Consider the following 27,178-nt stretch of genomic DNA (forward strand, 5'->3'; position numbering starts at 1 on the left):
CATGCAAAGCTTCATGAAGCTCCAAAAAGCTCTCTCCACGTGGCCATCTTCACATTCTCCAGCTTTAGCTCTATGCTCTGTACTTCCACGGATGTATTTTTATCATAAGCTTGCAATCACATAGCATCTATCAAGCTTTTAACTGTTTTTTTTTTTTTTTAAAGGATATAAGTAATAAGGCATGTGCAGCTTAGAGAGCTCGACTGGCATGACAGCTAAAAGCAGTCCTAGCAATCAAATATGTTTTGTAGAAAGCTACAGCATGTGTTGTTGGCAACTATGTGCCTAAAAAAAACTGGATGCAAACCCCTGAATGCAGGGGCATTTGGCTAATTTAACTCCTGATACCCAAACGGCCAGTCCTAAATGCAAAGCGTAATCCTCAGGCAAACCTCAGCCCTCTCCAGGGACGCTGAATCTGCAGACCACTCGATACAGCAGGCACCCACAAAACAAAACAGAAAACAACAACAAAAATAAAGCCAGAAACAAACTAGAAGGATTGTGAAGAATCAATGCCTTGGTGGAAAGTGAAAAAATCTTTACAAACCCTCCTTACATAAGTTTCTTGCTTTCTGGCACTCTCCAGCAACTATAGCCCTGGTAGCAAAACAGCTCCTCTAGCTTCATATTCACTGTAAGCTCAGAATTAACACCCTTCCCATTAAAACCATGTAGAGACTGCTGCACATACTTTTGGTATCTTTGTTTCCATCAACAGCCTTTTTCTGTCTCTTCATCTACAAACTGTGCTGACAGTGACAGTGAGTCTTTGCTCACTATCTGGAACAGCCTCCCCATATCTCCGCACCGCATCAACTCTGAACGTACACATTACCCTCTCTTTTATATCTTAATTTCATTTTTCCTTTGCTGTTATATAATAGCCCTCTATAATTATTTTTAATCCAATAAGTATTTTCATATACAGCACATACATAAGGCACTAGAGAGAAAAACACACTTTGCATTGGCAGTCCCCGGGCACTTAAAAATACACTTCTGTGTTCTAATCACTCATCTTTACTTTCAATTAGGAAGCCTTCTCATGAGCAACAAGCAATGTCACATGTTTGATATTAACTCTTGATCACTGCTTTGCAACATTTAAACGAGAAAACAATTAAAGGCAGTTGTATAAGCAGCAGGTAACCCAGAAAAGCCTTCTTATGCCTTTCTGTTTCAGCTCTGTTGCCATACAAAAAGAAAGATAAAGCATTTTGGTTGGTGCATTCTATGAACCAGACTACCTTCGGGAAGGGAGTAACACACATTTGGGACAGAAGACAGAGCCATTAGAGAGACAGAAGCAATTAGATATTACTGCTGGTGGTTGAAACAGAAGCTATTCTTGCTGCCTTACTCCAGGGGTCGGGTCCCACGCATCTGCTGATTCTTTCAAAAACACAGCAAAAGATGGTGCTGCCAAAAGCTGAGGGAGAAGGCGGCTTCCAGTCTGGAGCTACAATGGATGGCAGCACCAGTAACACTGGTAGACACACACACTCCGCGAGCAAAGGAGTCACATCTCTACCAACTTATTTTACAACTCGTATTAAATGGCAATTCAGAGAGAGTTCGGTAGGATTACCCGTCTCAGGTCTGCTCATTAAACTCATTACCATGGTAACAGGAAGAGAGAGAAGTCATCTTCCCCACTCCTGTTTTCTCTTACAATTCCTTCAATGGATTTAACAGTCCAAAGAGGGAAGCACCTTTCCACTACAGAGCAGCAGCGACCTCTCTGTTACCTAAGCCGCTCACTGGACGAATCCACATGCAGTGGGATTTTCAATACAGAAACCAAAGCAACTTACACGACTTGACAAAAAGCCACTGTCAAAAAGCAGCCTTCAGTCAGACAGCTACAGCATCCCAGCCCTCCTCCTTCTGCAGGAGATGCTCAGCTAAGGCTGCCTGTCATTCACACACACCATCACTGCTGTCAAAAACGCAGTGCCACCTCCTGGACACGCACATTCTCAGGAAGGCCTGCTTTGGCCAGGTGCATAACGGACAGCCAGGAGGCCTTCCAAGATTAAACCAACAAAAAATATTAAAAGAATTCAAATCCGTATTGAGAGAGTTCATTATTTTTAGTGAGAACTTCTAAAAGCGTTTTGGTTTCACACGGTCAGAGTGTTTCGATGAGTGCTCTGTAACGAACTGCTTTTGAGCTCCATGTAGGAAAGGAAAAAAGTGAAACAGTTTTGCTAAGAGTGCTGCTTCAGTGTATAGAAAAAAAAAATCTAGAGATGTCAGAAGATGAGTTGATCTGTTGCTCACCTATTTTAAACAGAAACCACTAATACCCGCCCTTGTAATGTCAAGCCTTTCCACTCAGCAGGACACAACACAACACTGAAGAGCATCAGTCACCTGCAGCCAGGTAGAGGCATTCATTCATCCTTTTTCAGAACACAGAGCAGCGGCTAATAGATTAGATACAAACACACTACAATATAATGCAACAATATTAAAATGTCCATGAAGGAGAAAGAACGGCAAACCTAATTGTCACAAAAAGAAGAAATTCAAAGCTTGTGCTTTTAATTTTGCAGCCTGAAAGTGTCTTCCTGCACATCAGCACACATTTTGGCCACACATTATTTCAGCTCAGGGATGCTCCTTTTGGCACGACCCTGGCCACCTCCATGTCCCATGCCACTGGTCTGCGTCACAAGCGCAAGGACCTCACCACTGCTCCACACTACAGATCCCTCTCTTTTCTGTCATGCTACTTGCCAGTGTAGATGCAGCTTCTAACAATCATCACTGTGTGCTTAAGATGAGAGAGTTTTATTATTTTTAAATGCACAACCAATGGAAAAAAGTAACCTTGTCACACACTTCTGTCAGCAGCCTAAGGAAAGGATATACCTCAGCAAAGAGAAGTACATTAAAAGAACTAAACCAATACTTTATATCAAATATCATCACATTCACCTGGAATGGTTCAGTACAATTTTTTTTTAATCTGAAGTGTCACATTTACTTGAAAAAAATCGTATTTATGCAAGATAAGCCAGCTAGCACTAGCTTCTTAGGAATTATGGCTGAATACAACCCTCCTACTTTCCAACAGGTCACATAAAGGCTTTCTAAAAAGAGTAAGTAAACTCTCGGATCTACAGATCATCCAATTCCATTAGAAACAGTAATGACAAAAACATGCACCCACTGCCATGGAAAATATTAAGCTAATGAGGAGCTACACAAAGTAGCAGTATCTCAATCCAAAACAAAGTCGCACCCTAGGAAGAATGTTCTTCTTGATTCTCAGATCAAGAATATATCCATATAATGTGTAAACTTTTTTTATATCTTTTACAAAAAATTCATATTGACTTGTCACTTTTGTATCTCTAACAATAAACTTTCTGAACTGCCTTTTTGTGCAGAATATGAAGTTACTGAAGTCAACTGTTCTTACAATATTTGATTTTCCAAAAAAAAATTATTAAGTGCAGGTGCTATAGCTGCTACGCAGCCTACCAGTGCCCTTCTTTCTTGGTATGTGGAGTCACTGCTCTGTAAAAATACAAGTCAAATGGGTGGGCTTCAGAAAATAAACTGGAAAGAGCAGCCATCCGTATATGTGCCACAGTAAGCACACAAATTATCCTCTGCATGTACCAATTCTTTTACCTGACACATGATCCTGGTATAGGTGTTCAGGTAAAAAGCAGAATGGTAGTGGCTTTGTTTCACTGCTCTGGGTTTGTTTGTAGTTTGGTTTTTTTTTGTTTTTTTTTTTTGTTTGTTTGTTTAGTTGGTTTTTTTTTTATTAACAAAAACCTGGATTCTTTATGTACCTTAAGTTCTTGCTAATATCGCTGAGAATCTTCTTCAAGACTGGGCCCAAAGCCCAGGACACATTGTGAAGCGGTGACTTATTTGCTGATGAAAGGAAAAGATATATTTAATAAAAACCTTTCTTTGGATGGCATGACAGTAAAAGACTTGCTGCTCCAGGTAGATTCTGCACCTGTTTCCAGTGTGTATCTCGTGTGTGCAAGTGGACAATACCATTACTCCCTGTTTCACAGAAGTTAGTTATTCACCCTAACTGTTAATGACCAGTTGATCTATGATCTAGTTGTCTATGGGTTTCATTTTCAGCCTTTTCACTAGCAAAGAAAAAAATGAAATTAATCCTAAATTTCCAAGCAATATTCTTGAAAATAAGTCTCCTTTCTCAGAGACCTTATAGCAACTTTCCAGTACCTCAAGGAGGACTCCTCAAGGAGGACTACAAGAAACCTGGAGAGGGACTTTTGACAAGGGCATGCAGTGATAGGACAAGGGGTAATGGCTTTAAAATGAGAGAGAGTAGATTTAGATTAGACAAAAGGAACAAATTCTTTACTGTGAAGGTAGTGAGGCACTGGAACAGGTTGCCCAGAGAAACTGCGGATGCCCCATCCCTGGAAGTGTTCAAGGCCAGGTTGGATGGGGCTTTCAGCGACCTGGTCCGGTACAAGGTGTTCCTGCCTAGGGCAGGAGGGTTGGACCTGGACAATCTTCCAACCCAAACCATTCTATGATTCTACAATCCCGATTACCCTCCTTACATGCTGACATTGTGTCAGAGAAGGATCTCTGCAACAACGCTGACTGAGCAAGGCAAAAGGCCTTGGTTATGACAAGGTTCACATCAAAGTCACACATTAGGACATGGAAAATTCAGATAATTCTTCAAATCTATACTTCTGTTCATTTCAGAATTACATATTCTGAATTTCTGTATTTTGACAGAATACATCCTCCTCAGGCTACTGGATCAAGATAAATTTGAAGCTGAAAAGATTGTTATAAACTTTTTTGTTCTTCAAAAGAGTGAATCAATGTTTACCTGTATTTTGCACTACATTTTTTTATTAAAGAAAAATGACAGTAAAGCCACAGAAATTAGAATAATAATTCAAGAACAGGTTTTGAAAATTATTTTTAACTGATTTGAAACAGCCCTTTCAAAAAGAGAAGCAATAAGTACTTAAAGCAACTTCTGCACAGCAGAACAACACGAGAAACCCTTAAAGATCTTCAGAGTGGAGCTGCACGCTGTTTGACACAACAGGGTGGCACACCTCTCACCACAGCAATCCCCTGGGCAGCCACAAAGCAGGGGCATTGCCCACGCCAGCCACACTTCTACAGGGCATGCATCGAGTCGTAAGGATACACACAGACATGCCAGGGATCAAGAAAAAGAAAGCTTTGAAAAGAACCAAAAACTGTCTTCCAAATATCCATTAGGCAGGAAAAATAGCTTTTCCTTTTTTTCTACTCTTAAATATGTTCTTGGCCTCAGTCCTGACAAGGAGTGCTGTTGCCATCTCAAGTCTCGCTACAGCTGCTGAGGGGACAAGAGTTGAGTAAGGTGTAACTCCGTGTCATGGGAAAGCGTTCTTCTGAAACCTTCGGAAGGCAACACAGAAACACAACAGACAGCTTGACAGCTTTCATTTATCTTTTTTAATTCACTTTTCCAAAAAGGAAAGTGGAACAGAAGTGACCTTGCTCCTCATAAACTTCTCAAAACATAGCTGTGTAACAGGCAGGAGAAAGAACATTTTCATTTTTAAATTCCAATTAAGGTACTAAGCACATACACCTCCTCGTAGCTTGGCAGCCACCTTTACTTCGTGCACATTCCCAGTTCCCCTCTCTGCCTCCTGCCCAGTGCTCTGCCGGTAAGGAGAGAAGTTTAACACCATCCTCCTTCCCCAGGAAGGACTCCTTGCTCCCACTATCTGCCTGTTTTCCGGCAGGCACCTGGTCTGCATGGGGAAGGGCACCTATCCACAGGGTGCTGCACAAATGATGGCTCCTGGCTGCCAGCAACTACAAAAACCTCATTGTGATCTTGAATTCATCTGAGGTATGAAACTGGGACAAGAAGCAAACTTTACCAACTAAAGAAGGGTGCATTTGTGCATTCAGATGGCGGAAAGCTTTTCTCCAATTTAACACAAACCTCCCTGCAAATTAAGCCTTCAGGCAAGAGTGTCCAACTGACTGACCTTAATAATGAAGGGAGGAAAAACCTGGCTTTTCCTCATTACTTAAGTGTCATGCTTCTTTATCCCACATAGGCACGCTAAAGACACAGCAATTCTCTTAAGGCTAAAAGACACACAAAATAATCCAAGATTTTGTGACTGAGGTGCAGACAGAAAGCACATTCCTCTCCTAAAAAGCAGGATCTGCTGTTGCTGAAGGTGCCTTTGCTTCAGCACCACAAATACTAGTCCTTATCTTAACTATGGGATGTGGCTAAATTCACGTTTTATCTTTTTATTTCATAAACTATTGATGGGTTTAAATTAAAATTGGGATGGATTAGAAATCGGAAACAGAAAGGGGCCAGGATGCTGTGCTGCAGAGAGCAGATTTCCAATCTGCTCGATTAGGAAGATTCACAGGTCAAAAAAGACCTTATAACAAGCAGCCTACAACGCTGTACCTCACTACGTATGTAACTACAGTGCGTCACAGGAAAAGAGCACGAGAAAACTACAGGGTGTCAGTGAGGTCCAAAGCCCCCGTGAGAGCAGGATATGTGTAAAACAAAACTTCTAAGGAGAGCACAGCGCTAAAAGCAGACAGGAAAAGCCCTGCAGTCCTGACCAGGCTGAGCTTGCGGGGAGATTTCCGCCTCAGCAGCATCAGTCTGAAGGGAAGGATGTGGAGACCAAGGCACACCTGCCAGCCGGTCTGATGCCATCAGGACCTGCAGCACACCCGGCTCCTTTTCTTGCCTTTCCTTGCGGCCAGCCTCCAGTGCAGCAGTACGGAGTAAAGAGAAACTTCAGAAGCCACAATTACCTATTTAAACAGATAATTCTCCCCGGTCTTCACAGGTGGACCAACAGAAGCACTTAAATAAACACGGGATGACTACAACACATGCACAGTACAAATGCAGTCTGGTCTCAAGCGCCCATATAGCCCGATGGCCCTCTGTCACAGACTTCCCTTACCAGCTCCATAAATTCTGGCTTAAAACTCTCCCAAAACTTATCAAGAACCATCTTAAAAACACTTCTTTGTCCACATTATCCTGTTTGGAAGTCTGTTCCACAACTTCCCCCCTCAGATGGTTTGGGACCTTTTAATGTCTTACTTCAATTAATCCAGAACACACTCTGAACCATTCATCTTGTGCCAATACTCTCCTTGGACTTCAACAGGTTTCCTCCCTCCTTGTGGTATTTACCTCCCAAGCTACCAGCTAGACTAAATAAGCCATGCTTTTGTAATCCCTCTGCATACATCCAGCAATTAAGTTTAAAATATTTTAAAGTCTGAAGGTCCAGATAAGTTACACAAGAGCTTCAAATGCCAGAAACATTGTCTGAATTTTTTTTAAATACAGCTAGAAAAAAAGTGGGATGCTGTAGAGAACTGGGAGTCAGACTACACTGGGATAGTATTAAGAAAAGATGCCTGGGGTAATTATAGACTGTCTTGCCAGCCATTAACCACAGGCAAGATCACAGCTGTGACAGGAGTATGAATAAAAGAATTAATAAAATTTCCATCTCTTAATACCAGGCAACGTGCTTTCCCAGGGAATGGGTCTTCCATTTGACAAAGGTTTATGACACCTCCCCAGCACTAACAGCGGCCTTCTGCACAAATGCTGCTGGGGGTGGTGGTGGGGAAACCAATGTAGGAGACTGACAAGCATTATCACTACAAATCTGGTAATGCTATACTTAAACAATGTGAAACAGTTACTATGCTTAAACCACTGAAAAATGTATGGAGATATTTATAGGTTCAAAGTATGTGCGTGCTGTTTCAAAGACCATTTCAACATGAAATTCTTTCAATGCTTATGAATCCAATCAGCTGTGCATGCTACTTTTTCATCTGTTTTCATATTCTCTAGTCTGCGTGCTTTTGCTGTTTAAAATTAAGTGTTGGCTTCTTGCTGCAACTTGACAGAAACTCACTGCCCTCCACTACTGCTTTGCACAGCGATTACCATCTGCATTGTATTCATGGCTCTGCAGATGATGGAGGGGCTTAATAGATATTGTTTAAAAGCAAACATTAGCAGGTCAAGGAAAACAGCAGATGATCTTTCTACCTATGATTCATTTACCAAGAGGTCCTCTTCTGGATCGCAGTGCTGGGTGAATTGCACAAACAGCTCCTGTTGCAGCCTGCAGTAAAGAACTCTATGTGGAGCAGAAAGACAAAGTGTGCATTAAATGCTCACATGAAAGTAAAATTAGAGTCTAAGGAAAAGCTGTGTGTTAATTATAGAGTTGTGACAGTAGACAAGTCAATTTTCACAGAGTCTTAAAGACTGAACACCACCTGAGTAAACTAATGGACTACAAGCATTAAGTATTTTTGTCTGTGTGTACTTATACTGCACTGTGTTTGAAAAGCACAAGCTGGACTTGAGTACTGAAAGCTAGGCACATACAAAAGTCTATCCTGGCCTCCACATTTCCAATCATCAGCTAAAGATTTACTGAAGGAGAGCTGCAATGCTAACTGATTTCACAGTTGAATCTGTATGACTTGCCTTGTCACCGTACCAATTTAGGCTATGGTGCACTGGGAAAGGCTGGTGTAGCTGCCAGAGGAGATTTTTATCTAATGCCTGATTATGTTCACCCTGCTTCACACACTGCCATTGGTCTTCTTAAAAATTTAACGGAAAAAACAGGCACCCACACCCTGTTCTATGACCAAGAAAAAGAAAAGGAAAACCACAGCAAACAATAGGCATTCATTCTGCAGGTTCTGTGCCTGTGCCATTTGGTGGTCTCCTCAGAGGCGGTCACATGAAAGAGCTCCAAGGAGCAGAACAACATGCTTCTACAACATGGCAAACAAACGTATTTACAGGCAATTTCTGAATCGCAGAAAGAACAGCTGGGGTACACCACTCTCCCCCGATGGGTCGGCACGGCGGAAGTACTCTCTGGGGTTTCCATCTCCCTGCTCTGCTGCTACCAGAGCCAAGAAACAAGTGAGGTAGGCAGTGTGGGCACGGCCGAAGCTCAGCCACGCAGGCCTTTGGAAATTCACTTTGCTTTTATATATGCTGCCCCCTTCCAACGTGTTTAGACTGTAAATCCATCCAAGCAAAAACAATGTTTTACTTGGTGCTCATGTACAACATTACACAACAGAACTGTAGCCATAGGTGGAGCGGTTGAATGATACTTAAGAGAAAAAAAGTAGAAGTACATGGGGATCTTCAATACTTCCGAGCACCCGGCTAACTTCAGCAAGAACGTTATTAACCAGACCTAGAATCTTCCATTTGTTATGTTCAATTTCATCCCATACTTCCAGGCATGGTTAGAAGTGACTCCCGTTCACTGTCGCCTGACAGAGAGAGGCCGGTCCTCTGCCAGATGCTGTTAGCTGTGCTCAACCATGGACTTGCCCTTCCCCACCTCTGTACCTCTCCTTCCTTCAGCGTGAGGTAATAAACTTGTCACTTAACCAGCAAAACCTTCAAAATTTGAACAGCCTTAAACACTAAAATAAGTAAAAATTGATTTTTTTTTTCCATAGCATGTGAATACACCATGTTTGACAGAGCTCTCTGTGGCTCTCCTGGCACGTCAGGGATTGACACAGGTGTAGCTGTGAACACTTCCATTCAGCAGACAGAGAGAGCAAGTGGCAGATCCCCGCTGCATCCAAGATGAACCAGGCAGCCATTCACTTGAGTGGGGATGGGAAAATTGGGGGGGGGGGGGGGGGGGGGAAGAGAACAGAAAAGGCACAGCAGAAAGACTAAATCCATAAGATACAAGAGAAATGAAGAAAAACAAGAGAGCTTTTCTTTTACAAGTAGATTTTTTTAAACTCAAAGTCATAAGCTTGATACTTAATTCTCATGTGTTTGTACTAATTCTGTATATGTTCAGACTGCTTTTATATATTGAAGAATTGCAGATATGTCCTCAAAGTTATTCATCCTATTAAAATAATGCACGATATAAAAAATAATTACAAAAAGAATGGGTCCAACTCACAAGTCCCAGTGTCATTACACACAACTCAGACAGAAATTAAAAAAAAAAAGGGAAATTAAGTCAGAGGAACAAACAACATACTATCAATGGCTTAAACTAAACTCATTACATTCTGCCAGGAATCTTCACTTTGACAGATTCCTTAACTTAGATTGCTACACATCCTCTCCCTCATTTTGGCCTGCTGTTGTATACACACACAAAAAAAAAGGTAAAACTTTAAACAGAGGAAAAAAAAAAAGAAGAAAGCAATTTGTACAAATTTTTGCTTGCCTAGTTCAACTTGAAAAATGCATTTGCTTAAAGACATCAGAGAAAATCTGTTTCTGATTTCAAACATTGGATATTTTATGAGAACATTGCCAAGAAAGGAATCCAAGGAATGTCCTTAAGCACACAGAACACACGAGACAACTGGTGAGCAGCCCTGTGATCTTTCACAAAAAATAAAGAAAAAAAAATAAATCTGTATTTCTAGCATGGAACCCTTCTCCAGGGAGCAAGTAGCACATGCCTGGGATTTTTCATGGATAGCTTCTATCATAACTTCTTGCTATTATTAGCATAAAAGACTTCCCTCTCAAATCCACAGCTGTAAGACAAGCAAGGATGGAAAATACTTCCCAAGTGCAGGCAAGCAGTAAGCCCACATGCTTGCTTTACAGCATTTCTTGGCACTATTCTCCTACAAAAGCTATGAAGGAAAGAGAAACTCTAGGCAAATATTACAGAAACATTAGCTCATTTTTCAGTACATGCCAATGAACTGGCTCATGACCCTTCTAGGAGTTAATTATTTTATTAAAAAATTTATTTAAGTCTTCCACTTGTACCTCTTCAGTCCTAAACATCAGTAACAAGCACGCAGCATTGCCTCTGCGATCAAACACCACTACAACTCACGTTTCATACGACTGGGGTGCCTCAAGGGCTGTGCCGAAGAACCAACCGCTGCCCACAGGCTGCCGCGATGCGAAGGCCACCCTGGCACGGGAGAGCTCGGATCAGCCTGCAAGCAGGAGATGCTGGGTTGCCCATCATGCATGGGCAGAGGTGCCCCTTTTTTTCCCCAAGCATCTTAAGGTGCAACTGGTAAGGGTGTGGCAACAAGAGGCTCCGTGTCAATGGTACAGACTGTCATACAGCAGCTTGAAAAAAAAGGGGTTTCACCACCAAGTGGAAGCACACTCAGCACATCCACACCCACCAAATACACCAACTCAGCCCCTGTGCAAACCTGGGACTAATTCGTCTGATGAAGATGGCTCGCTTGATCAGACCAAGAAAACACTGGGGGAAATTTATTCAGAAATAAAACTTGAAAATTTTGAAAACAGTTTTTTCCCTATATTCAACTTAAGATTTATTAAAAGGCAAGCGTAATTCAAGAGAAAAATATTTTGCTTCTGTAGAAGCTCCTTTGCTGCACAGAAGACAACTCTGAAAACTTTACTCCTTGCTTCATTTTCAGTCAGGTGCTCCAGACTACAGACACCTCAGTCTTCTCAGCTGACTGGTTACCCAGCTTGCTTGAAAACATTTTACCTACTATACTCTTTACTTAAGCAATAACTTCTATCCTGTATCTCCAAGTTAATGCTTTAAATAAAGGTTTCATCTTTTACTGTTTCTAAATTCTAGTGATCTGTTGAGCTTCCGTGAATTGAAAACCTCTTGTTGTGCAGTTAAAAAACATAAATTATGATATCTATGATTCTGTGATTCTATAAATAGCGCAGTTTTTTTTTACTTTGTGGACTGCAACAATTTCATTTAAGATAACTCATTACATAGCACATTGTGTTATGCAATTCATTAAGGTTTTCTCTAGAAACACTGACTCACTACTCTTGAAACAGCCAGGAAAGGAACTTTTTTCCTGCCTTCTTAAATTTATGGTTGGCAACTGCACCAGGACCCTTAGTGGGGACTTTGCACAACTAGAAGTCATTAAAGTAATTAAATGTTTTGAATCAACCTGGAGAGAAGAGCAAAATATTCTGAGCAAACACTGATAACCACTGAAGTATTTAACTTATTTGCTGTTCTTTCCCAGGGAAAGTATCTTTCTTAGAACTCCTAGCCTTTCCTTACAACAGCTCTCTAGTGTCAGCTTTCAACAAAGGTACTCCAGTAAGAAGAGTGGCAGTAAAATATGAACGTTAAACGAAAATACTACGCTTTTCCTAACCATGGTTTTCAGAAACACGTTCTCAGGAAGTCAAATTAAGAAGACGACACAAAAATCTCTTTGGCCATAAAAGCTCTTGTTGTCGGGAGGGCTCCGCACCACTTCCAAACGAGACCGAGCATCCCCCGGCGGAGCAGCAGGCGTTTCCATGATCAACACCCCCTGCTCCGCTCCGGCCGCTCCAGGACACCGCACCCAAATGGGGGCCGAAGGGTGACGAGCCTTCTGGCGCAGCACCACCGCTACAGATGCTCCACGCAACAACCCACCGCAGAGGCTCCTGCGGTGCCGAGCCCCCGCTAACCCCAGCCCCGCCGCACCGGAGGGGCACAGCCCCGCACCCCGAACGGCCCGGCCTCCTCTCCGCCCTCCCGCGGGACTCACGCCGGGCAGCGGCGTCCCGCTCCCTGCTCGCAGGAACAAAAGGAACAACCAATTCATACGCTCTCCCATCAATGCACTGAATAAACTTTTTTTTTTTTTTTTTTAAGGATTACATTTCAATGCTAAAATCCCTCCTCCGCCAGACAAAAAGGTCCCGCTGGAAGCGACCGCACCACAGCTTTTTTTTTCCCCCGGCGCGGCCCCCTCACCTTTCAGGCAGAACATCCCGCAGCCGGCCCACGCAGGGCCCAGGCGGGGCCGCTCGTCCCGGCCCCGGCAGCCCACCGCCCCCCGGCCCCGCCGCCGCCGCCCCCCGGCCCGGCCCGGCCCCGCCACCGCCCCGGGGCGCGGCCGCCCAATCCGCCGGGGTCCCCGCCGGCGCCCCCCCGCCATCGCTCACCTCCCCTCTCCCCGGCTCGACCCGGGGAAAACGCGTCCGGATACAACGGCGGTTACCGCCCGACATCTGCCCGCAGGCCCCGGCCCGCAGGGAATTGTTCTGGCTCCTCTGTCAGCATTTTTCACCGCTGTGGATTCAGCTTATGGGCATAAATCAGGCAGCGTTGGAGGAATGCATCGCCTTAATCCCACCCAACTATTCGTTATGAATTACTAACTCTGTGATTTTTTTTTGTTGTTGTTCTAGAATATGTGTCTGGTCTCTTTCCAGAAAGTGCTTTGTTTGTGCCATTTTCTATTTCATCTACACGTACAGGCTTAATTAATAAACAAACATCTCGCAAGTGTATCCAAACAGTCAAGCTTGAGGCAGCTCATCTTCACCTGACTACGGGCAAGAGACAGAGGACCCCTCCACGCAATTTCCCGTACAAAGATTAATAACTGGGGAAACCTAAACAAGATGCCAAGCCATGCTGCATCTTAATTGACTTCTTATATTATGATGAAAACTCCAGTTTCCAAAGTCAGGGTCAGCATGAACCTCATGAAGGTGTATTCCCTCTAAGATCTCGATTCCAGGGGTACCAAATTTTCACAACACACCAGTTACTCGCCATAGTCCAAAGGGGAAATGCTTATTTTTTTTTTTAATACTGTCTATTCCTTTCTGTGCTCCTTAAGACTGCTTCCCCAGCTCAACACCAGAGATGTTGTGGCTAGAAAGATTTCTTACATACACCCTGTCTCTGCAGAGGAGACCTTCAGCAACAGAAGCACACAACTTTGTAAGCATCTTATTTTTTATAAGGGTCACGAAGAGCTGCCACCAGCACTGGGCTTACTGGTGATGTTTGGGTCTAAATGCAGCTAAATGCAGTGTTTACTAACTTTTAAAGGGCCTGGCCTTGTACAGCAAAGAAATACAAGAACCAGGGAGCAAGGTACGGGTCAGGGTAACCTACTTCGCTTAACAACAGAGAATTGCAACTGTCTCCAAGTGCTGCACGTAAAGCCAAATGAAAATAAAGAACACATGCAAACCCGTGTTATCTTTGGGTGGAGCTCCAGAAAAAAACCTTGGTCCAGGCACCTTAAAAATGGCAGTTGAGACCCCAGATGAAGCAGCGCTAATGAGATGCTGAGGACCATTAGCCGTGCCTTGATCTTAAGGTATCACAGTTCAAGTATCTGTCATCGTGTAAGAAAAGTTACTTTTATTTTAGAGTGGGCTAAGAGCAGGCTGCTATGGCAGAAAAGTGGAGACGTTACAGTGGAGTACCTCAAAATCTAGAAACAGCATTTATATAGCTTAGCGTGCCTTTTCTCTTTTAAATCCTGCTAAAAAGGGTACAGGCTTATATCAAGATTTCCTTATGCTCTGGGATGCAAAGGGCCCTTTCCCCTTAATTCCATTTTCTGGTGCTCCAGACATGCACACGCTATTTCCTACCATACCTCTTTAGAGGGCTCCAGGAATAAACACTTCATGGAGGCAAAATAAACAAAAACATATTGTAGCTGGGGGGAGGTTACTTGGATACCAGTGGGATTTTAAGGTCCAATCTTGTTAAATCTACTCATTAATTACCTGGAAGGGGAAGTAAGCAGCGCATCAGTGACAGTCACTGGGGACTGCGAGCAGCTGCGAACACGCCACTGGGGACTAAGAAAGAGCATGACAGATTCTAAGGGAATCACAAACACAAGTAGAAAAATAAAAACTAAAAAAAAAAAAAAAGAGACAAAACCAGCAGTCGATTCTGCACACAGGCAGTGGGGAAACCTGTCAATAAAACAAAGAAGAGGAAGCCAACTATGGAATAATATTGTCTGAGAAATTAGATACAGCTTAGAGGCAACGTAGTATTACAGTGCTGAAAAGTCAGAAATTGCTCTGGGCTGGAACAGCGGCTGTACAAAATGCTCTGGGAGGGTTTGGCCCAGCATCCCTTCCTCAGGGGATACCCTCTGTCCTGTTCACCACCTCCCTCACCCACCCTCACTGGGAGGAGAGCAGAGAAGCCTGAACGGGATACCCACCTTCCTGATGCCATTGGGAAAGACGGAATGCTAAACAAACAAACAAATAAATGAAAAAAATTCATGAAGGGGAGCAGAATTACCAAACCCGGGACAGCCATAAAGCAGTCTGGCGTCTATTTCCACACCTTTTTTAGTGTGTCAGGTCTCTATGTGTGCCCCGAAGACAAGTGCACAGCTTTACGGGCAGCAAAACTAAGGAGGCTTGGTATCCCACTGAGTGCCTTAAAGGTAGTGGACCTCACTGCCTAGGAAAACAGGAGGTCGAGGTGACACCCTCCTCTTGCCTGGGCATTTGTAGCAACCGGACAGGTGCCTGGCTCTCTCTGGCAGCTGTGGCACCTGCAGGACATCACACTTGGTCCCAACTCTGAGTCCCATCAGGGAACCGGTTCTCCGACTCTCTACATCTCATTTTGCTGTCTGTGACAGCAAGGAACCAGGTTTCCCCATTGTACTGGGGTGAACTCTATGCAAATAGCATGGAAATATATTCCAACAGTCAAAGTACAAAGTATACTGACTGTGTAAAGCATTACATGTCAAGCTGCACACAAAGAGACAGCTACAAGTGGGAAGCGCTACCTCCAGGAACGTATCCCACCCACATCTACCCCATCTAGGGAGAAGCAGAGGAGGTAATACCAACTGCCATCGCCACCTCTCACAGAGGCACTGCTTCTGCAGACTGGATGCTAAATAGACTGGCTCCACAGAGGAGACAGACAGGGAGAATTGTGCATGTATATTCATGTTTAATAAGGACTGGCCATGGTCTTTTAAATATAAATGTTTTAACCATGTGAAGTGAGGAATTTTGCCACACCAAATTGTGTCTTTCATTCTCTCCCTTACTCTCAAATTGCTGAAAGTTCTATCAGCTCTCTGAGAAAAGCTAGAAGAAACATGTCAGTGTCATTTTTCCCTTGTTGAAAACATAACATCACTAGTGCCATTTCTCTTAGCTGCCCTAACCTGAAAATGCAACAGGATGGAGCGAAATAAATTTAGGAAAAATATGTATATACTTGCACCATTTTTTGATACTAAAGATTGTACCATTAAAATAAGCATGGAAGAAAATGAAGCTCAGACCTGCCCAACTCAGGGAAAAAGAATGACTATTTAGGCTGTTCTGTCATGGTTCACATGTTGCTGCGCAGCAAAGTACATCCCAGTTTGACTGCCAGCTACCAGGGCTGTTGGGACATCTAATTAAATCCTTTTTCCTTTCAGAACCAAAGTGATCTGCAGAGAAATACGTTTCTGATACCCTGGATGGGTGCCAACTATCAAGAGAATTTTTTTTTTCCTAAAGCCTGAATCATTCTGACACATTTCCCTTTCAAACTGTGCATTAAATGCACCAAAAAAAAAAAAAAAAAACCCAAACCAAAAACCAAAACAAACCCACCCTGAAAAACTATCCAAAGAATACAGCTGGAGTAAAAATAAAATTTTCAACCTGAAGATTGTCACGGCCCAACACCGTTTAGTCTGCAGTTGGCTCAAGCGCTAAGGAAAGCCAGACCCAGAGGCTACCAGGCGCTGTGGTCCCACTGGTGATAAGAGCAAGAAGATAAAGAGAGGTCAGGTCAGCCCCAGCCTATTTTTAAAGGGGCAGCATCGACTCGGAAACCGAGCAGTGGCTGAAAAGATATTAGCCTTTATTTTGAAAAGTAAAACCAAATATTCTTGTAACTCCAAAGTGAGACAAAATATTTTGCTATTATCTCTTGCAGTTGATAGCCGTATTGTATTACCCATTCCACTGGAGGACTGATTAGGGTGGAGTTTCCTCATACAGTGAGGAAGGAAAGAGATATTTTAAAAATTATTATAGAAGATTAAATTCGTTTGGAGAAAGCAATAGTACATGTAATGAAATAAGTAACTTATTTCCAGCCTGGTCATTTGAATATGTCCTTTAAAGCAGAATCTCCTGTGAGTAATTAGAATAACCCTGTGATTAATTCAAAGAACTCAAACTGACAAATACTCACCATAGCAGGAGGTAAAAGGACGTGTTCTGTCCCGCAAAAAGTAATGCAGGCAGGTGACTTGTGGTGAATGGACCTTCTCAAATTATCAGTGAAACAACTAGTATAGGGCTACTCATGCTCTCCCAGGTTCAAAGCTACAGGGCCTTGTGGTACCTTTCAAGACTAGCATGAGAAACAGAATTTTCCAAATGTTCAAATCTAGAAGAAAAATGAATTTTAAGCACTTAAAAGCAACAGGGATGAACAGAACCAATATAAACATTTGCGGGAAAAAAAATGCTCATAATTAAAACTGATTTCTAAAACAACCTTCTTCCAATAAAACCTCTGAAACCATTTGAAGTTGTTTTCCTAGAGAATTAAACCTAAAGCACTGATCTCTTATTTGAAGGAGGGACACAGTTCCACTTCAGTCATGCATAAATTCAGGAGCCAAAGTAAAATCCTTTATCTATGCGTCTGGGTTTTTTTCATCAAAAGACGATTTTCAGTGAAACAAGTTTATTTCTATTCCCATCCCAGCTACACTGGTGGAGCTTTCAATTAGGTACTGCACACAGAATTTGTGGAATTGTGTTATGGTTTTTTATTATTACAAACAAAAAGTTATTCTATAATAAATCCAGGAATGTCTGCAGGTTCAAAGTGCTTGGCATTAAAATTAATAAAATAGCCCATTTCTAAACCCATCTTTCTTCTGCCTTAAGTGAGGAAGAAAACAAATACAATGAAGTCATGAATTAGTTTGCCTTATCTTTTGTTTGCCTTACTCTTCAGATAAAGGGCACAGACAGGGTAAAATCTTTTTTAAGAGCTGCTGCAGGTCAAGAATGGAATCTGTAACCAACTTCTCCAAATTCATTCAGGAATTTCTTTGCCGCAGAAGTCAAACAAAGAGGGCATTCCTGGTTGCACAGGGAGGACCAAAGTGTATAGAGGCTTACCACATGACAAGAAGAAAACTACTTATACCAAAACAGTGATTGACAGTCCTAAATTTAAAGAGAGGCCAAGGTAGTAATTCTGAAGAAAAAGCCTGGAAAAACAATAGGCAATCCATTAATTTCCATCTGTTGCTAAAAGATCTGCTCCTAAATTAAAAAATAATTGTTTTGCAATGGTTGCGTGCCAAATTATCTTTGATTAATGGATGCAACAGGGCTTTATCGATAATGTTTACTATTAAAACAAAACAAAAAAGCCCCTCATGTGCACTTTCATTTGCCCAGTCACCTGTGCACTCCAGAAAATCGCCGCAGGTGTACCACAGTTGACCTGCTCAATCAGACTGATGCCATCAGTATTTCACTAGCCCTGGTAACAACAAGGCACCGAGGAATGCTCTGAGGCCACTTTTGGGTAACCAGGAATATCAAAATCATGGGCAGCAGGAAGGACACCTGAATTACCCCATTATCATCCTGGCATCCAAAGACAACTGTACCCTTACACACCGTCCTACAAGGGGGAGGAGAAAAGAAGAGGTTGCTTCCCAAAATACACACAATTTACGGCCCATTGTCACCGTACAGAGCAATGGTCTTTGATGGAAAAACTCCGCACGGCTGGAACACACACCAGAGAAACACAAAGCAGCAAACAGAAAAATCAGTTTCTCTTCTGACCTAAGGGGTACAACTGTGGAGGCGCGCTATCAGTACTAGCCGGGGAGCCGTCTTCTTCACATCATCGGAATGCTGACCCAACGGACCAGAAATAGCTCACCGAGACACTGAGCTAAAACCAGCAGTACTTTAAGCAGCTCTCTTTTGATTTAAGGCTATGGGCCAAAATACACCCAAGTCCTTGAAAACAAGTAACAAGAATTGGCATTTGGGCATTTGCTGTCCTTAGGCAGCAAACTGAAACAGCACGTCCATCAGTAATCGTGCAGAGAGCAGGGTGACACAGCAGTCTGTAGGTAATTACAGCTTCATCTGTGCATTGCAATGGAAAATATTCCCGAATCCCCAACTGTTCCAGCTCTTTCCTCACCACAAACCTCAGCCGGCCCCGAGGCATTCTCTGCCATCATCCCAGAGGTAGAAACCCAACTGTTTCTTCACTGAGGCTCCAGCACGTGTGTGTGAAGTGTCAGCACAGAGCAGGGAGAACTAAATTAGATATTTCTCATCTATTAAATTAATCAGGTCAAATATGTTGCCTTCCCTAGTCTCAGCTGAATTACAATCTGACTGAGATTGTGGAGGAGCTGCAATCCTTTCAGTGTTAGGTCCAGCTCTCCGTTGCAGCCAGCTGTCACCCCGGTGGAAGGAGCTATGCTGCTGAATGCAGGGGGTCTTCTCCCTTCGCAAAGGCAAGTCAAACTGGCTAGAAGTCAAATGTCTAATTTCATACCTGGTTCTGCCACTGCATGTCACAATGACCTCATTTTTATTCTGAAATGAAAATGCCATATTTATTGTATATGGCACTACACGCATTACTCAAGGTTAATAAAATTGAGTTAATAACTCCTGGTTTAAAGTTTTCATGTAAATGTATAGGATGCTGTATTCAGTCACCCTTACTCATCAGCTCTTCAGCAGTCTTGACTACAAGGGAGAAAAACAGATATAAAAGACTCCATGGAAATTACAAGCAAGTACAAACAAATTTCAGTTTCTAAAAGGCAACAGCCTTCACTATTCATTAGTTTCTATTCCTATTTCAGGCACTGAAATTAGGCATGAATGATAGAACCAAAATTAAAAGCCTGTTTTTTCCATAGGTCCCTCTTTAATTAATAGTCACTAGCAAGGTGTCTACAGGAGTGTGATTCAGAGTATTATGCCAAATACGTAAACCGTGAGCATCCCCGCTGCATTAGGGAGTAAACATCTGCATATGCAAAATAAAACAAGGAGTAAGTATTCATAGGAAGTAAGAAAATTCACACATGCAAGCAAGCAAAAGGAAAGAGAAGCAGGAAGCAACGGGAGTGGGTCTGACGGGGACATGACAGACAGGGCCATGCTGTGTGCACCCAGACGCGTGGTGCCTGGTAGGCAGGCACCATTTCCGGGCAAAGCAGCGAGGAGGCCGTGCCACGCTGCCCGTCGGCAGCCGTCCCCATCAAACGTGCCCTGCCAGCTGGCCTCTTGTGCCATGGTTAACTGACATGGCCCACAGTTCTCGTAAGAAGTGGGAACAGGGGTCATGTCTCTGCCTTCCCCGTCGCTTCCAGTATATACGCACACAAATGCACATGCACTCTTATTACGGACTTGTGTTACCTTGAAGAAACTGTGACCATGAATAACTTATATTTAACATCTCCATGAGCTACTCTCAAGCCATATGCAGCCCTCTCAATCCCTCTGCTTTCGTGTTTGATTTGACAACTTCTGAGTAACTTTACTGAAAACCTTCTAGGCACTTCTCACATCTTTTCATTTTGAGTGAATGTGCAAGTGATACACCAGTTGCAATGCATTCAATTCACAGTTCACAGCTCCCTCTGGTACACTGCAAGTTCATTGAGACTAAATGTCCAGGAAATCCATCTGCTTCAGGGAGATAAAGTGCCAAGCAGAAGCTGCCATGCCATATGTAAAGAAAGCTCTAGAAGGAGCAGGGAGTATAAATATCAATTACCTTTCCGTGGGATGGAAAATATGCCATACTCTTATGTGTCCAACATACACGTTCACATGCTGAAAATAACACCTTACGTAGATATCATAAGCCCCTAAGCCTTATATTTTAACAGACCACTTCAGCTCAGGCTTTGGAACATACAGTTATAAGGGAGTTTCCATTTCAATTCCCCAGAGAAAAAGAGAAAGACAATAAAGGGATTTCTACCTACAAGTGGGAAAGAGAGGCTAGTAGATAAATTAATAGGTAAATGTCAGCAAAAAAAAAAAAAAAAAAAAAAGCAGGAGGATGGAAAACCTACAGTTTATTTTATTTTTATTGAGATTCTGCAGCTAAAAGACAAGAAGAAAATGTATCTCACAATTTAAATTACAAACTGTCAAATCCACCCTCTCTAATTGTTCCAAATATTGTAACAGAAGCTAAATAGACTCTTGCAAAATTCATTAACTTTAGTCACTAAACCACATTCTTAACCTTTAACTTCACTTTCTTTTCATTTGTAATGGAGATTAGAGAAAAACAAGCAGCTGTAATATTTGCAATGTCCTGCCAGAATGGTGAGCTATGCCCACGCCAGAGACAAAGGTCCCCTCAGTTTTAGGGGACAATTCATGAGCAGTTGGCTAACAACTGCATGGAAAAAGAAATTTTCATGTATTCTCTTACTTGATGAGCCAGTGCATAGGAAAGCGCATACAGCACTTTGGATGTTTTCCAGTGAGACGTTGTGTGCACTGTTTGAACTGAAACAATCTGCTTTATAAAATACAGCTAGCCAAGAGTAATATGTGAAGGTCAGGAGATAAGTTTTGACCCTCTACTGAGGGGCAAGTATTTGCCCCAAGTTTTCAGCCTAAGGATTAGCTGGACTTCAGAGGGAACTAAAAGTATCCTGGGAACAAGAAAAAGTATGTAATGTGGATGGAAGTATACAGAAGTGTATATATCATGAAATATAATTTGAAACCATTCAGAAAGGTCAAAAGGATACACTCTCAGAAGGAAAAATCACAGCACCCTGTGCATTTCTTCATTGCTGCAAAGAAGCAAGCAAAGGACACGCTATGCTGTGAAGAGCACTGCTCTAGCTACAGTGCTAATCCAAATATCAAGTAAAGCTAAACTGCAAGACAAATGGAGTTGCAATGTCCTTGTAACTTTGGAAACACACAGTTAAGTCAGGTGCTACTCAATTTGTTTGCATTTCCCAAGACTGTGGTCTTTTACAGCGACCAGCCAAGAAAACTCTTACTGGAGCTACTCTGCAAGTGAAATTCAGGACGCCCTACAGAAGGTAAACGCAGTCAGGGTCTCACTTCTCAGCAGCACAGAGCTGCCCAGAAGGAACTGGCATCTGCACCCAACTCATGGAGCATCCCAGTTCTCAAATACCAGCAGTTAACTTCATCTAAAAAAACATACTTCTGAGACAGCAACTCTAAAATGTCGATTCCCCACAGTAATGCCGCACAAGCACGTTTTTCCCTTCAACTCCTTCATCATAACAAAAAAATTCCATGATCCCCTGAGAGATTAAGACCCCTCAACAGAGTAAACATACATTAGTAAGAGGTTATGGCTCTTGGAATAGACAGCATAGAGACAGTGAAACCAGCCACAACTTTTTGTTAAAAATCTGCTCAGAAATGTCCTTTATCACAGAATGCAGTTCTTCAGCCACTGCTTCCTGGAGAGGAAGAGACACACTGGGATAGTGGCCAGGAAAGAGGGAAGGACTGCAGCAAATGTTCAAGGTCATAGACAATTATTTTATCTTGTTTCTATTTTCACCTGGAAGGTTTTGATCAGACGACGAAGAACAATTTTATTTTTTTTAATACAAGTTATTTGTACTATAAAAATAGCAAAGGACTGAAATTTGGCATGGATTTTGTAGAACAAATAGCAATGGTGGCTAGATCTATGTTTTTTTTTGATAAGGCAAAAGCAGAGATATGAGTTTGAACAAAGGATTCTGTTATATGTATCAACGTTTCTTAAACTTAATTTGTTTCTTTAGCTTCCAAATTTTTGCTTAGCAAACCCACTTTCAGATTCCCATCTATGGCAATGTTTACCAGAAGACATGGGAAAGAAGGAGAAGTTTTGATTAAATTTGCATTTATGTACAAACATACAAAAGTTGCTACTTCAAGTTGTAGTTCAGTGTAGGACTTTAGACTGTCTCCAGCTGTTTTACCAGCATGAGAAGTTTCACTTGCCGCTATGTAGCATTAAAGTTTTACAGAACCCTCTGCTGTGCCATGATACAAACACGCTAAGACAAGTAGTGTATGCCTCGGTAATTTAAGTAGTATCTGCTCCCAGCCGAGAACTGCTTCCATAAAAGCACAACATCCAACAGTTTCAACCACAGATCATTCAGCCTTGCATATCAAGATGCAAACTTGACCATTTAGGCAAATTGTTACAAATGTGTGTAACCACGTCCAATTTTATCTTGGCACATAGAACCTACAACATGTAAAAGGAAAACGTGTGACAAGACAGAAAATTGGCCTTTGTATCAAATCCCTTCCCCCCCACCCCTTATTTAGATTTGTATATGTGTGCTCATATATGCAGAACTGCATGTCTATAAAACATTCATGTCTTTTTTTTTTTTTAAAAAAAGTCTTTTAGGAAAAAAAAAAAAACATATAAACCACATTGTATTTGTTTTGGAGTTATTCCACTCTTTTACACAAATACTTTTTAAGGTTTCCATAAATGATTATTTATGGACTTGTCCAAAGCTTCAAGAATCTTTTTCATAGACACATACGCCCCAACACTACAATCCATCACATATTACTGCTTCTACAAACACTACAGCTCCCCTCAGGTTTATGGGCCCTTATCTGTGTAGTAATTAACAAAACTTTTTCCCCTCCTTGAACAGAAGATCTTGTGCAAAAACATACAGGAAAAAGCCCCGTTAAATGATTTTACATTAGAATAGCAACAGCAAGTCTGGATTCAGTAATCTTGCTTATGGGGACTTACCAGTTCTTGGTAAGTAACATCTTGTTATTAAGCAAAATGTGATTACTGCCCTGCCCCTGAAACCCTCTTGTGAACAGTGTTCATGACTTAAAACCCAAAATTTAAAAATTCATTTGGACTTTAAAAAAAGACCGAGTTGATGCTCTGTTCTGAAAACCAAGCTTTATGCTGCAGTTAGTCAACATCAGAGTTGCAAATCCCTACAGTGAGTTTCTACAGGAAGCACTGAAAACACAAACTCCTCAGTATTACAAAAACTGAAGGTCTCGAGTCCTGATTGCCTCTGGAATGCAAAAAAAAAAAAAAAAAAAAAAAAACACCCTCATTTTGTAGTATCAAACTTCTGTGATATATCAAATGTTTAAATCAACCACAGGTGGTATAGGTACAGCTAAAGAACATATTTTTTACTGACATAATAAGGCAGCACCAATGTTGCTGCTATCACAGAAGAAATTGGTTTTTTACAGAAATTTAACCCCTTGGTAACTGTGACATTCTCAAACTGTGATATGCAGTGGGTGGTCAGGAAGTTAATTAACAGCTTTAGTACCTCTAAGGTAAGGGTTGTCATCAGGATGTCAGGATTACCTCCATCGGACACGCCACAAGGACATCAAAGGCTGAGCCCACAAGTAGTCACTTATGATTTTAAAGGACTTTTAGCATTAAAAGAAAGTTTCATGTTTAGATTGTTTTTGCTAGGAAAAATGGGCATTCCATACACGACTTGGCCAGCAGACAGCAGAAAGCCAGTGGCTACCACCTTTTGAATTGAGTTTGATCAGTCTTCAAAAGAACACAGTTATCGGAGAAATTAGGTTTCTCTCACCAACGAGTCCAAAGAAGTTTTCCAGGTAGCACAGCCTGCAGTAAAAAGCAGCCAAGGCTTTCACCTTCTTGTGATGTAGAAAGGTTGGAAAGCGACCAAGTGAAACAGGGGCAGTGGGTAAAAAGTCAGAGCAGTAAGCAGGGACAGGAGCAGGGGGGAGAGGGGGAAACCTCCCTGCGGGTTATCAGCTCCCTTTTCACGTATTGCTGCCTGCGGCCACATCTGACTGCTCATTCTGCTTCTCCAGCACCTGGCCAGAAGATACCCGTCGGAAAGAAGGAGAAATAAGGACACTTGTTATGCTCAGGCATATTTAACTGCTCTGGAGAAACATCTTCGCTTTCTCTGCGTCCTTGCTGGCTGGGTAAGATGTTCTGATGCTGAAATGTTACTCATCTCCTTTTCTGCAAAGTCAAGGTAAATATGGTGAGATCTCTACAACAGACTGACTTGTTATCTCTATTGAAAGTTAACTTGCTATGTCATACTCACAGTAACCAGCACAGGCCCACATGAATGACTTGTATTCTTCACCATGGCAGAAGCCCTTTGCAATGCACACCAGCACCTTTCTTTCAGCTTCAAAGAACAACTTTGTCAGTGTTTTTCCAGAATTTGTGTTTTAAAGGAAAAAACACTCTGAGCCACAGTCTGAAAACTCCTGGGGGCAGGAGCAGCACGCTGCCTTTTTTACACCTACCGCTGCACCTCCAGCACACACAGAAACACACTGACACATGGCAGGCAGCCCCCAAACCAGGACCTGCTCAGTTTTCCAGGAACTGTAAAAGCAAGCAATTCCCACCTGTTTCTGGTGGGAATTTTAGGCTCAGACACTGAAAAAAAATCAAGCTCTTCCCTGGGTTCCCACTGAGTATACTAGAAGCAAGCCATGCCATTACAAGAGCAAGGTAGATGAAAACTAGAATGTCTATGAACAAAAAGCTTGAGCAAAAACCTTACTGGCCCTACACCTGCCTCTTCAAAGCAGCTCCACGGGCTCCATCCGTAACAGGCTGGATGAATTCAGATCGACTCCAGCCACACTGCCTGCCCTCTCCCCTTGCAAGAACTTCCAGCAACACCAGTAACAGAAAGGGATAAGGAGTGCCTGCGCAAGAGAAAAAGGACACTTGGAGCATGCTTAAGGAATAAAAAAAAAAATATATATATATCATTTCACCCACACACATGCTCCAGTATAAAGGAAACTTCTGCTACCCCAAAAAGTAAGAAATCTGAACTAAAAATTCAGATTAAAGAACAGAAACACAGAACTTACAGTGTTCTCTCATTTCAAATGTCCTTCAGCCAACTGTGGTGGAAGAGGGCTGAGCAAGAAATGTTTCAAACAACAAATCTTTATTTTACTATCAACTTTTACAGTCTCTTTTAGTAACTGCTTTATTAGATGTGAAGTCTAATTAGCGTGACCAGTTCCAAAACGCTTTGCTCTACTATGTACCTCTTAAAAATGAAAAGTGAAGTAGAAGCCTCCGACCTGACTTCCACACAAAGAGAGCTCAGTTGTGCAGGACATCAGGGTGCTCCCCAGGTTCATAGTTAGCATTTATTTTTTTGTTTTTCTTGCTCGTTTTAAACTGACAAATCCAACCAATCTCGCTGCTTGCTACTGTTTGCAAGGTCCCGTTCGCAGCCAATGCAGATCAGCCACTTTGCTGGTGAAACACCACACAACACATGCTGCCTTGTGCCTGTCACCTAGCAGCCTCACGGGAATGCAATACGAGCCGGGAAGAGCAATGAAGCGGCAAAAGAATAAGAGGTTTAAAAAGACAGGAAGAGAAACAGCTCAGAAAGAAAAACAACAGGTCCTTCATTTCCAACTTCTGTTAACGCTCCTGCCTTTATATATACAGTTAGGCAAAGAAAGAGGTAGAAGGAGAACCTGTGATTTCTCAGGCTTACTTTTTTCCCAGTTTACCTGAGGAAGAACTGGAAGCAAAATTATTCTGATAGATGAAATTTTCATAGTTTTTTCAGCTACCTTAAAATAAACATTATGGTTTTCTATATAAATCTTGCTATCCTTCCAGTCTACTGTGCATCTCCTTTCTTTCTAGTCTGTGTTAATTTTAAGCAATGTGGTTAACTCGAGCACCAAAGATTATATTGTTTTGAGCCCTCAGTTTTACAAAGGCTGGCAAGCAGTAATAATACAACGGTCCAGTGGAGCAAGCTAATTTGAGAACACAAGTATTCATTTATCACACCTGTTTTGCCTTTGAGCACAAACCCAAGATGACAACTTAGCCAGGTACCGATAATGAAACTGCTCCAACTTGCAGCCAGGACAAGTTTCTCCTGCCCAAGTACATAACCCAAACTCCCTTCAGCCCCAGCATCCCCTGCCAGTTTGTCAGCTCCCTTCAAGCAGAGGATCCCGGTCAGACAGAAGTGCACAGTCAGATTTATGATCCAGGCAGATTTTACAACTGGAGTTAGATTGTGCCCTGCAAAGGGCAAGTAAGCCCTGCATAATCTATACCTCCCTCCACCTTCCTTTCAAAAATGATGTATTGTCATCTCTTCTATAGGCAGGCAGGGAGGCTTTCATAGCTTGCTGCCCAATTATGGGAGGAATTCTGCCCTCCCCCTCCAAACTGTACAATGGGCTCTTTATGTAAATCACTCAGAGAAATTAATACACCATTAATCCATCAGTAAAGCTTCCTTT

General features: G+C 42.2%; 1 protein-coding gene across 2 annotated transcripts in view; it reads right to left on the reverse strand.

Annotated features, from left to right (window-relative positions):
* NHSL1 (NHS like 1) overlaps positions 1–27,178 on the reverse strand; it is a 180,210-nt gene that overhangs the window by 75,056 nt on the left and 77,976 nt on the right. Inside the window, exon 1 of one of the 2 annotated variants that reach the window (XM_086745738.1) lies at positions 12,804–12,843. The exons of the other annotated variant lie outside the window; for it this stretch is intronic. Within the exon in view, the coding sequence (XP_086601864.1) occupies positions 12,804–12,819 (16 nt within the window). The 5' untranslated portion in view covers positions 12,820–12,843. Of the gene's footprint in view, positions 1–12,803; positions 12,844–27,178 lie in introns of those variants that run through there. 2 annotated transcript variants of the gene reach the window in all.

Source organism: Chlamydotis macqueenii, chromosome 3 (assembly GCF_036417535.1).
Source record: "Chlamydotis macqueenii isolate bChlMac1 chromosome 3, bChlMac1.mat, whole genome shotgun sequence".
Lineage (NCBI taxonomy): Eukaryota > Metazoa > Chordata > Aves > Otidiformes > Otididae > Chlamydotis > Chlamydotis macqueenii.